Source organism: Oncorhynchus kisutch, linkage group LG10, assembly GCF_002021735.2.
Source record: "Oncorhynchus kisutch isolate 150728-3 linkage group LG10, Okis_V2, whole genome shotgun sequence".
Lineage (NCBI taxonomy): Eukaryota > Metazoa > Chordata > Actinopteri > Salmoniformes > Salmonidae > Oncorhynchus > Oncorhynchus kisutch.
Window position 1 is genome coordinate 7,392,372 of NC_034183.2, and position 11,604 is coordinate 7,403,975.

The following is an 11,604-nucleotide window of genomic DNA, read 5'->3' on the forward strand; positions in this document are numbered from 1 at the left end:
AGGTGTGAAAATAGTTGGTAACAGTTGGTAGTGTAATATACTGGAGGTTAGATTCTTCCCTTGGTTTATAATTCGGTGGTTTAAATACATCACCATCACTACAGCAATGACAAGGCATCTACAGTACAAGGGTTGAATGTTTAAATGGTGTTGAGGGCTATGATTGAGTGTCTAACAGGGTTGACTGTTTAAATGGTGTTGAGGGCTGTGATTGAGTGTCTAAAAGGGTTGACTGTTTAAATGGTGTTGAGGGCTATGATTGAGTGTCTAACAGGGTTGACTGTTTAAATGGTGTTGAGGGCTGTGATTGAGTGTCTAACAGGGTTGACTGTTTAAATGGTGTTGAGGGCTATGATTGAGTGTCTAACAGGGTTGAATGTTTAAATGGTTTTGAGGGCTATGATTGAGTGTCTAACAGGGTTGACTGTTTAAATGGTGTTGAGGGCTATGATTGAGTGTCTAACAGGGTTGACTGTTTAAATGGTGTTGAGGGCTGTATGGTCATCATGAGTGTCTGACAGGGTTTCATATGTTCTTCTCAGAGACAACATCAACCTGCAACAAGCCAACAGGAAACTAGAGAGAAAAGTGAAGGAGATGACGATACAGGTGGACGATGAGCACATATCTATGCAGAACCAGAATGACCAGGTAACATGGAAAACGTAGTCACAATAACTACTTTAGCATTTCATTTCAACTGTAGGTCATAAGTGTTAGTGTAATACAGTCAAAAAACCTGACCGTACAAATGTCTCTGAATGTCAAGAGGCAAATTCAGATAAAGTGTTACAGGGTAGACACAGGTCAAAGTCATTCACATTCAGTGTGGACTTTTGCATTGGCCAATTCATAGAGATCCTACCTATGTACAGCTCTTATAGCTGACCCAGAATCTGAAGTACTAGACAAGAACTAGTGAAGCCGACGTGAAATGGCTAGCTAAGTAACGTTCTGTTAGCTGTTGGAACGATGGGTAATAATGCTTTGTGGGTGTTTTCCAGAGGGTCCCTGGTTTGAGCCCAGGTTGGGGCAAGGAGAGGGATGGTAGCAACACTGTTACACTACAATGGACAAACAGACAAACTTAAAAACAACATCTATGAATTATTTTAAAAACGATGTAGTCTAACTTCCTCTTCGTCAAGGGGCTAAAGACATAAGTTTTAATACAGCCATTACAGACACAACAATGGACATATAATTTTACAACAACACATCATCAATAAATTATAACAACAAACTGTAACCAGGGATGGAATTTTAAGGATTTTGTGCACTGGGCAGCCTGGCTAGTAGACTGAGATTTCTACTAGTCTGGATGATATTCAGGTTCAGAATTTGGGCCATCCGTTGTTCTGAAAGACATCATTTTACTGGGCTAGTATTGTACTTTTTCACTAGTCTGGTCTAAAAAAAAAAAGTACTAGCCTCGGGCCAGCTTTATTTCCATCCCCGACTGTTACTCCCTCTCTCCTCTCCTAGTTGAACCAGAGGCTGAAGAGTGTGAAGAGACAGATGGATGGGGCTGAGGAGGAGATAGAGCGACTGGAAAACTCTAAGAGGAAGTTACAGAGAGATCTGGATGAACGGATAGAGACCAATGACCAGGTCCTCAGCCAGCTCAACACCCTGCGCTCAGAGATGAGGTGAGTTGAACGCAACATTGTGTGGGTATCTATCTTTCCAGCCTGTTCTCATAGACTAGATGTAAGATAGTAAACGTAAATCCGACACACTCAAATTAGTATGTTACGGTTACATAAGACAGAAGGTTACTTAAGGCAAAACCGAAAGGAGGGTGATTTGGTCGGGTTGGATGGGTGGGCGTATCACGCGAACATCTAGCAACACAAAGGTTGCGCGTTGCATATGTAATCAGGGACAACTTTAGCATTATAGCTAATTAGCAACATTTCTACTACTTTTTAGCTACTTTGCAACTACTTAGCATGTTAGCTAAGCCTTCCCCTAACCCTTACACCTAACTCCTAAACTTAACCCTGACCTTAACCCCTAGCCTAGCTAATGTTAGCATTAGCACTAGCTACCTAGCTAATGTTAGCCACAAGAAATTAGAATTCGTAACATATCATACGTTTTACAAATCTGGAACATATATGAAATGGATTGTGAACATCCACCAATGAATACATACCATACAAAACCTAACATACCATACTGAATAGAGTGTCTCGTAAATTACGAACAGAATAATACGAAATACTCTTGAGACCAGGTTGTTCTTTCATTTGACTTCAGTTTTTGTACCCTGCACTGTTGTCGTTTTTTTTTTACAAGGCTTCTCCTTGCTCTTTTCCTTGTTCAGGCGTAAGCAACAGAAATCCGCACCGCTTGATGTCAACACTGACTGACTGACTGACTTCTGCTACTCCTTGGTGACATGTTGTAATGCACTGACTACAGCGTGGTGGGGGAAAATACAAGCAGTCAAGTCCGATATTTCCTGATATTTCTCACAAAGGGTTGGTAAAGCACTGTGAGGACTTGGGAATGAAAAGTATGACAGAAGTTTCTCATTAACGATATTTCACCTGTACAACTCAACTGTGGGCTCACCTGGTGATTTCATAACCTTTTGCTCTAGACTGACCTCTAGTGGGTATTCTATAACTACAGAGTTCCATGGAGTTCCATAAGAAAGATCACTAATAAAAAAAGCAATGTTTTTTTTGTGTTTTTTTTGTTGCTTTTCACCAGGGGCACAACATTCACAACCCCCACCAGGGGCACAACATTCACAACCCCCACCAGGGGCACAACATTCACAACCCCCACCAGGGGCACAACATTCACAACCCCCACCAGGGGCACAACATTCACAACCCCCACCAGGGGCACAACATTCACAACCCCCACCAGGGGCACAACATTCACAACCCCCACCAGGGGCACAACATTCACAACCCCCACCAGGGGCACAACATTCACAACCCCCACCAGGGGCACAACATTCACAACCCCCACCAGGGGCACAACATTCACAACCCCCACCAGGGGCACAACATTCACAACCCCCACCAGGGGCACAACATTCACAACCCCCACCAGGGGCACAACATTCACAACCCCCACCAGGGGCACAACATTCACAACCCCCACCAGGGGCACAACATTCACAACCCTCACCAGAGGCACAACATTCACAACCCCCACCAGGGGCACAACATTCACAACCCCCACCAGGGGCACAACATTCACAACCCCCACCAGGGGCACAACATTCACAACCCCCACCAGGGGCACAACATTCACAACCCCCACCAGGGGCACAACATTCACAACCCCCACCAGGGGCACAACATTCACAACCCCCACCAGGGGCACAACATTCACAACCCCCACCAGGGGCACAACATTCACAACCCCCACCAGGGGCACAACATTCACAACCCCCACCAGGGGCACAACATTCACAACCCCCACCAGGGGCACAACATTCACAACCCCCACCAGGGGCACAACATTCACAACCCCCACCAGGGGCACAACATTCACAACCCCCACCAGGGGCACAACATTCACAACCCTCACCAGAGGCACAACATTCACAACCCCCACCAGGGGCGCAACCCCCACATTCTGAAATTGCATTTTTGTCCCCCCCATCTCCACACAGTTTTATCATTGGAATGTAATACAAAACGAGGCAACTGTGTGCTTTAGGACCATGCAGACGCATCCAAGCGGTCGGGCAGGCTGTTTGGAGTGTTTATCTGACTGAAAAAAAATATATATATATATATTTAAAAAATGATGCCTCCCCCCACTTCTAAAACCAAAGTTGCACCCGTGCTTTTCACTATCATAAAACAGTCAATAAACATGATTGTGTGCTCCATAATTTTATATTTGCATAGAGTATTTAACCTATGAATAAATTAGTTATTTATTACTAAAGTTGTGAGAAATTAAGATTTGAAGGAAGGCTTCCTATCTGCAAAGTTCAAAGGTACATCTCAGAATATCTTATACAGTGTGGGACCCTCCCCCATTTCACACTTTATGCATGCAATCCACCCCCATTGTTAGGAACCTCTCCTCATCTTTACTCTACCTGTAGCCATGCCAACGGAATCAGGGGTAGGAGTAAACTACTTGTAACTCACAACTTGCTGATGTTGTTCATCTACACAATGGTATTATTTCTGTGGAATATTGTCTAAACCTCCCGTTTTGATAAACTCAAGCATGTGTAACTGTTTTGCTTCTGTCCCTCTCCTTGCCCCCCCCTACCTGGCCTCGAACCAGGAACCCTCTGCACACATCTCTCAACAGTCACCCTCGAAGCATCGTTACCTATCGCTCCACAAAAGCCACGGCCCTTGCAGAGCAAGGGGAACAACTACTTCAAGGTCTCAGAGCGAGTGACGTCTCCGATCGAAACGCTATTAGCGCGCACTACCGCTAACGAGCTAGCCATTTCACATCGTTTACACATGCAGTGGATTTGGAAGTTTGCAAAGAGAAAGCTAAAGATGGAGTGCACTGGTTAATTCTACCACAAGATCATGAACCAAGTAAGTTACAAAACTTCAAATATGGTATTTTATGTACTTTAAAAAGTTTATTGTAGAGACTGAGTATACCGAATGGCAAGAGTAGACCTAGCCCGGGAAATGCAATGTTTGGGTAAGTTTCTCTTGAGGATACACATTTATATGGGAGTAGTCTACCCAACCCCCCAGCCTACCCAAAGGCCGGCAGATGGTGATGAGTCGTTTTATATTATTTAGACCATCCAAAGGGAATGTATGCAGCTAACAAATATATATATATATTTATTTAACCTTTTTCAAATCAAATGTTATTCGGCACATACACGTGATTAACAGATGTTATTGCGAGTGTAGCGAAATGCTCGTGTTTCTAGCTCCGACAGTGCCGTAATGACAAACAAAGTACACAACATATACACACAAATCTAAGTAGGAATGAATTAAGACTATATACATATGTACGAACGATGTCAGAGCCAAACAGACTAAGATACAGTAGAATAGTATAGAAATATACATATGAGTTGTGTAGTGCAAGATATGTAAGCCTTATTAAGTGGATGAGATACCGTAGAATAGTAAAGAAACATAACTAGTTTATTTAATTAGGCAAGTCAGTTAAGAACAAATTCTTATGTACAGTGACGGCCTACACCGGCCAAACCCGGACGTCGCTGGGCCAATTGTGCTCTACCCTATGGGACTCCCAATCACGGCCGGTTGTGACACAGCCTGGAACTTTTTTTAACGTCACAAACATGATGCATCCCGGAAGGCGTGCGTTGTTTGGATTCTGAACGGTCAGATAGCTAACAACAATGACAATAAGCTACCATGTGGGGACTTGTAGGTGGCTGGTTTCAGCTTGTTATTTATTCCGTGTCTTGTTTTGAGATGTTTTGACTGATTTCATGTCTATGCTAATATGGCAAAAAACATTTGCTAGATAGCTAACCAACAACTGTAAATATGTATTTGAGAGACAACAAGTTCTCATTGTGCAAATATATTTATGTTTTCCAAAATTTTTGGAGACTAAATATAGTTTACGTGTTGTCATAACCAAATCCCATCTGTTTTGCCCCATAGTTGCGCACGTGTCGGTTTTGTGGATAAACAACCAACCCAATACTATGAAGCAAGCTAGATCTACTCAGGTTTTTATAAAGCTAGCCAGCTTCATTCAGTTAGCTTCAAATTCCAGATCAGGCTTCATCCGTACTACGAAGGCGGATATTGCTTGTCCGCCTGCAGCTAACTTTATCAGGCTTGTGACTGCTCATGCATGTTGCACGTGGCTAGTCGAACACCGAACTCTCCGAAACACCGAAACGTCAATACATGGGCGAGTCAGTGGCACAATTTAATTTGTGCCAAAATAAAATATAAAATTTATCTTGCAAATTCAGCAGGCTATGGTGTGAAATGGGCTTGTTGAAGTGCCTTTTTAGAATGACTAATTAATTAATAATAATCTTTGATGTGCTTATCAGACAGCCCCTTTTATTTCTCAACTCAATTAGGAAGGTGTTCATAATGTTTGGTATACTCCGTGTATATACAGGCAGTTTGTAGGACTGGTAGCAGATAAAGACCGACTCTGATGCAGTTCTTGAGGAGAGACGACCACACAGGCTCCGATGCAGTTCTTGGGGAGAGACGACCACACAGGATTTGTGTATATCTCGCCAGTCAAGGACGACCAGGGGCCTGTTGCACAAAACTAGGATAAGGGATTAAGCCAGGATATCTTGGTGATCCTGGCTCAATTGATCCGTAATCCGGTTGCACTAAAGATGGATAGGGGGCAGGAGGATATGTTATGGTATAAATTACCATGGAGATTTATTCTGTGGAGCTAGCCTGCTCCAGACCAGGCTAAATTCCAGGATCTATTTAATCTCATCCCTAATGTCAGTCAGCAGTCACCACAAATGGAAACCAATAGTTATTTCACTGCTCACTATACATTGTTATCACATATAACTAGACCCACTGTTATTATTTAAATGTTTGTGATCATTAATTTCAATGATTTTGGATAAAAAATGATTTTTAGATGATGTTGCTATCATTAGATCATTTACAGTTTCCCATAGACGATAAGGCTATATATATATAATGATAGAATATTAAAAAAAAACACAAGTCATAATATTGTAACCAGTTGTTTTAAAGGAGGACAGTTGTTAAAATGACAGATGTGGGGCATTTCGTGAAATTGTACTTCAGTATGGTTTCATAAAAGACATGCTGATGTGCCAGAATATTAAGTATCACATTGTCATAAGTATCAAAACTGTAAAAACAATATGTAGCTTTTCTGCAGAAAGAACCAGCCTCATAAATTTATGACTTGATCCTTTTTCTTCAGTGTGGCCCTAGTACTCTGTCATATAAACAAATACACATTCCATATGAATATAAAAACACAATGTGTAACATTATGTTCCTTTATTGAATAAGGACAAAACAAAGCAGGTAAACCATCAGCTCCTTTCGAAACTGAAGTCACAGTGACTCTACAAGATGGAAAGCACAGAATCCAAGCATATTATACAAAATGATACATACACATTCAAAGGTCTGTATATAACACACCCTGCATGTCTGCACACTAAAATAAATGCAGGACAAATCCATACACATCAACTGAACAGGCAAATGAATGGATGCAGTAGCCTCCCTGCAGCCTTGTATTACACACAGTATACCGCACAAACATCATAAGAAGCCAAATTCGTCAAAAAACGAACCCAAAAAAAACCAAATTCCTCTGCCACCGCAGGACATATTTAACCAAAATTGAAAGCACACATACGAACTAAAATAATTCAACACATATTGGTCCCTCAGCAGCCGACCACTGTCGTCATCAGGGAAGATTGCCGGATTGTCCCAGTCCATGGCTGGTGGCACTCTGGGGGCCCTCTCCTTCCTCAGGCAGGCCACATTGTGGAGGACAGCACAAGCCACAGTAATATCACATGCCCTAACAGGGCTGACCCTTAATTTGTGAAGGCAGTGAAAGCGTGCCTTCAGGAGGCCAAAGGTCATTTCAACTCTGGCCCTGGTCCTGGCATGGGCATGGTTGTAGGCCTGCTGTGCTTCCTGGGGGTCTGTGAAAGGTGTCAGGAGAAAAGGCTGGCAGCCATACCCCCTGTCTCCCAGCAACACACCAGAGAATTCACCTGTCAACACAAAATCTCATCATTACTACCTCATAAACACAGTGATATTCTTGACACAGCCATGATGGTTATAAATAGGGGTTGTGTGGCTTACCTTGTGATAGGCACTGATAGATTTCAGAGGCACTGATAGATTTCAGAGGCCCGTAAGATTCTGGAGTCATGGACTGAGCCAGGCCATTTTGCCACAACATTGCTGATCACACAGTCAGCATTGCAGACCATCTGAAATCATAAGATGAGGAATATTACACCAATCAATGCACATCACTGGCAATGCAGAGTGTTCGTCAATGGACAATATCAAAAAGTTATGTTCACCTGAACATTAATGCTGTGAAAGGATTTCCTATTCACAAAATCGGCCTCATGGTCACCTGAGGGGGCTTTTATCCTTATGTGTGTGCAGTCCACTGCACCAATGACATTGGGGAAACCTGTCACACAAAGTAATGAGTATCCTACTATGTGTTAACAGTTGTCCTGTAATTTGTAGATCCTCTTACCTGCAATCCTATAGAACTCCTCTTTGATGTCACAGAGTCTTCTGTGGCCAGGGAAGGAGATGAAGACATCTGCTAATGCTTTGATAGCCAGACACACACTCCTTATTGTGCGGCAAATTGTGGCCTTGTTCAGCTGTTCTGCATCCCCCACTGAGTACAGGAAGGCTCCACTAGCAAAAAAGCGCAAGGCCACACAAACCATTTGCTCCACACTCAGTGCATGGCTCCGTGCAGTGCGGTGCTTAATCCTGGGACCCAGTAGTCTGCATAGATACCTGATGCCATCTGCAGAAAACCTGTATCTTTCATATAGATGGTCATCAGGGAAGGCCAGTGGGTCCAACCGGTCCCTGAAGACCCTTTCTCGCCTGAAGGCTCTCCTCAGCACAAGTGCTTCTTCATCCACCACATCTCGCACGAATGGGCATGCCATTGTCAGAGCAGAAAGGAACACACAATTTTGGGCCTTCATATAGGCTAGTGGCCACACCTGGTGCTGGGGGGGTGGGCAAAAGAGGGCGATGCCTTATAACGATGACTTGGTTGTACTGATTGCTGGGAAAATAAAAAAAAAACTTAGAAAGATGCCACCGTCCTGTGTGCTCACAATAAGAGCTCATATGTCATGGCTCACTTGACTTTACGAGAATATACCTAATTTTTATTTTGAGCTGTGTCATCTTCTTGGAGCTGGGGGAGGAAAGAAAAATAATGATTAATACATTTGTGTTACAGTTAGCATACAGTGTACATTGAAGGCATATCTCACCTCCCTCTCAAGTTTTTTTATTTCAAGGTCCAGTTTCCTAATTGTCCTCTTTTTTATTTCGAACTCCAGTGCAAGATTTTCCATCTTTTTCTTCTTGTACTGAATGTCTATGTCTGCCAGTTCTATTTGGCGCCGGAGGTGGTTGCCATACAACTTTCTGATAGCTTGTGAGCTCTGTGAACACAATACAATTAGCGCAGCTGGAATTTGGCAGGATGTGGTGTCCTTTTATTAATACGCACTATGTTGCCAGGCTGGTTTTCCCACTGTATAGCATCTGGGTCCTGTAAAAGAAATTAGATTTTGATGAGGACTCCTCACCATTGTAGAGTAAATAGTACTTTCACAGTCTTAACATGATACCTCATGCCTTCTGGAATCCAGAGAGATGGTCTCCTCCTCATCATCGTCTCCATCATGTGCTGTTGCTGCTGCACTGGGGCCTTCACCCTATCACATTTAATCGGATTCATATTGAAGCTAGTAGACAAGACATGCCAGGCCTACAGTATGCCTTTGATGGAGTACTCACTGGATCAGCATCGTCTGGTGCTTGTGCTGGTGGCTCTAACAGGAACACAGTGCTGCCAGACACTGCAAGGCAATAGGTAAACCAAAGTCAGACAGTCCAAATTGATTCAATATGAATGTGGTTGTATCCCATGTAGAGATGGAAGGACATACCTTGAATGAAGCGGGTGGCATCTTGGGAGGAACCTATGCTCGTCTCTTTCCCCCCAGGGATCCCCTCTAAGACGGGCCTGCCTTTATTTAGCTCCAAGGCCATGTCCTCTGCTGGGGTAAGGTCAGCCTTTGGTGACCCACCACCCGTGCCTTGTCTGTGGGTATTCTTTTTCACTGCTAAAACAGTACAGACAATGTGTGAGCAGGCACCTTCTGGGTACAATATATGCTTGTGCTTTGTTAAATATTAGTCAGGGACCATACCATTCTGCAGAATGTTCTTGTATTTGATTTTGACCTGCTGCCATGTCCGTTTTGGCCCGTTCATGTTTAATCTACACACACACACACACACACACACACACACACACACATTTAATGGAGTCACAATGCAAAAAATTACTTGGTATTTTTGTCTTGTTTTCAGTAAAAATATCAAAACATTTATCATAGCTTTATACAGTGTGATGGAGTTACTTTACACAATTTCACTCATATCTGCAGTGCATTTCAATAAAAAAAAAAATCCGTTTCATAATTACAGTACAACTGCATTTTTGGAGATGTGAATTAAATATTTGAATTGTAATTGTGATGTTTCAGCGGAGCGGTGAGTGTGTAATTGTGCACTACTTACGCATTCAGGCGGTCTGCAATACTTTGCCACGCTTTTTCTCTTTGCTTTATCACTGTGGCGGTGTTGCCTTTCTTCTTAATTATATATTTTACCTCCTCGTATGCCTCCATGAGGATTTGTGCTTCCGACGGGGAAAAGTACGCGGCTCTAGTTGCCATGGTAAATCAGTTAATCTGTGATCTGTGGCGGGGTCTATTTGAGTGAGCCGTGAGCGCGCACCTATCCAGGATTGGTTTCACCTGGCTTAATGAATCCGTGTCTGCTCATCCTGGCTTGGTCTTTGTGCAACCAATTAAGCCTGGACGCACATGTTTTGGCTTCATTGAGCTCAGATGAGTCATTTATCCCGGATGTCTTAATTCTACTTTTGTGCAACAGGCCCCAGGCCTAGGTGGCTTCAGGTCAAGTTGTTCAGTCCCTGTGTTGTTTTGTGGACAACAGCGGGAGGAAGTACCATTTCATAGAGCCTCTGCTGCAGATTAAAATGTGTGAGATTAACACAAAACCTGACTTTATAAAATGTTTAAAAATACGTGAGTTTCTGTTTGTTTATTCTGTTACTCAGTAGGTGATTTGATAATAACATTTAATATTAGAAATAAAACAGTCATAAATGATCTTGAATGAAATGACAAAAATATTGTAAATTGTGCAGTGTCATTTGTTTGTCTGTTTTCTGGGACCCTGTCACCTCTAGTGTTGTTATGAAATTGCAAATATTCATATAATTGTTGAGGTATGCAGCACTCTAATTCGCAATGAAAATACTTTTTAAAATAAAGAATGCATTTTTTTAGCACATTTGTGCATTCATGTTTGGTTAAGACGGGACCTTCGAGTGCACTTTGGTAACATATACAATAACTATTCACAATACTAGTGATTTCTTGGTTCTTTGAGGTACACTGCATTTTCAGATGACAACAAAAGTATTTATGAAGTTCGGTAAAGAAATCTTTAATATATAAACAGTCATTTTGCACAGTGTCACTTCCGTAATGGAGGCTGTCACATCCACAAACGGTAAATTTTCCTCTCTGAAGTATATATCACAATGTTCATCATTGTGGTTTTTGTGTGTAGACAAGCCTTACTTTCAAAGTGGCTATTCATATTTTACCATTTGAGATTCACAGACTTTTGCTGACGTTCTCCCAAAAATGTCTGTCCATTTACGTCACAAGTTTTGTTATTCTGTTACTTCAAAGTGATAGAACATTGTAATTTCTTTGTAATTTTTTTGTAACACAAAATGTCTCAGAGATTTGGCTTATCAGGCATAAATTAACATGTTAAT

At 42.3% G+C, this 11,604-nt stretch overlaps 2 protein-coding genes across 2 annotated transcripts in view; both read left to right on the forward strand.

Moving 5' to 3' along the window:
* Window positions 1-2,690, forward strand: part of LOC109898213 (cingulin-like protein 1) — a gene marked incomplete at its 5' end in the record, with an annotated part of 40,769 nt that extends 38,079 nt beyond the window's left edge. Inside the window, 3 exon segments of the mRNA XM_031832980.1 lie at window positions 543-651; window positions 1,486-1,649; window positions 2,330-2,690. Of these exon segments, the coding sequence (XP_031688840.1) occupies window positions 543-651; window positions 1,486-1,649; window positions 2,330-2,375 (319 nt within the window). The 3' untranslated portion in view covers window positions 2,376-2,690.
* On the forward strand, window positions 2,524-3,659 carry LOC116375760 (histidine-rich glycoprotein-like). Its single transcript, XM_031832840.1, has 3 exons — window positions 2,524-2,532; window positions 2,722-3,560; window positions 3,641-3,659. The coding sequence occupies exons 1-3, from the start codon at window positions 2,524-2,526 to the stop codon at window positions 3,657-3,659; spliced, it is 867 nt and encodes a 288-aa protein (XP_031688700.1).
* The last annotated feature ends 7,945 nt before the right edge of the window (window positions 3,660-11,604 follow it).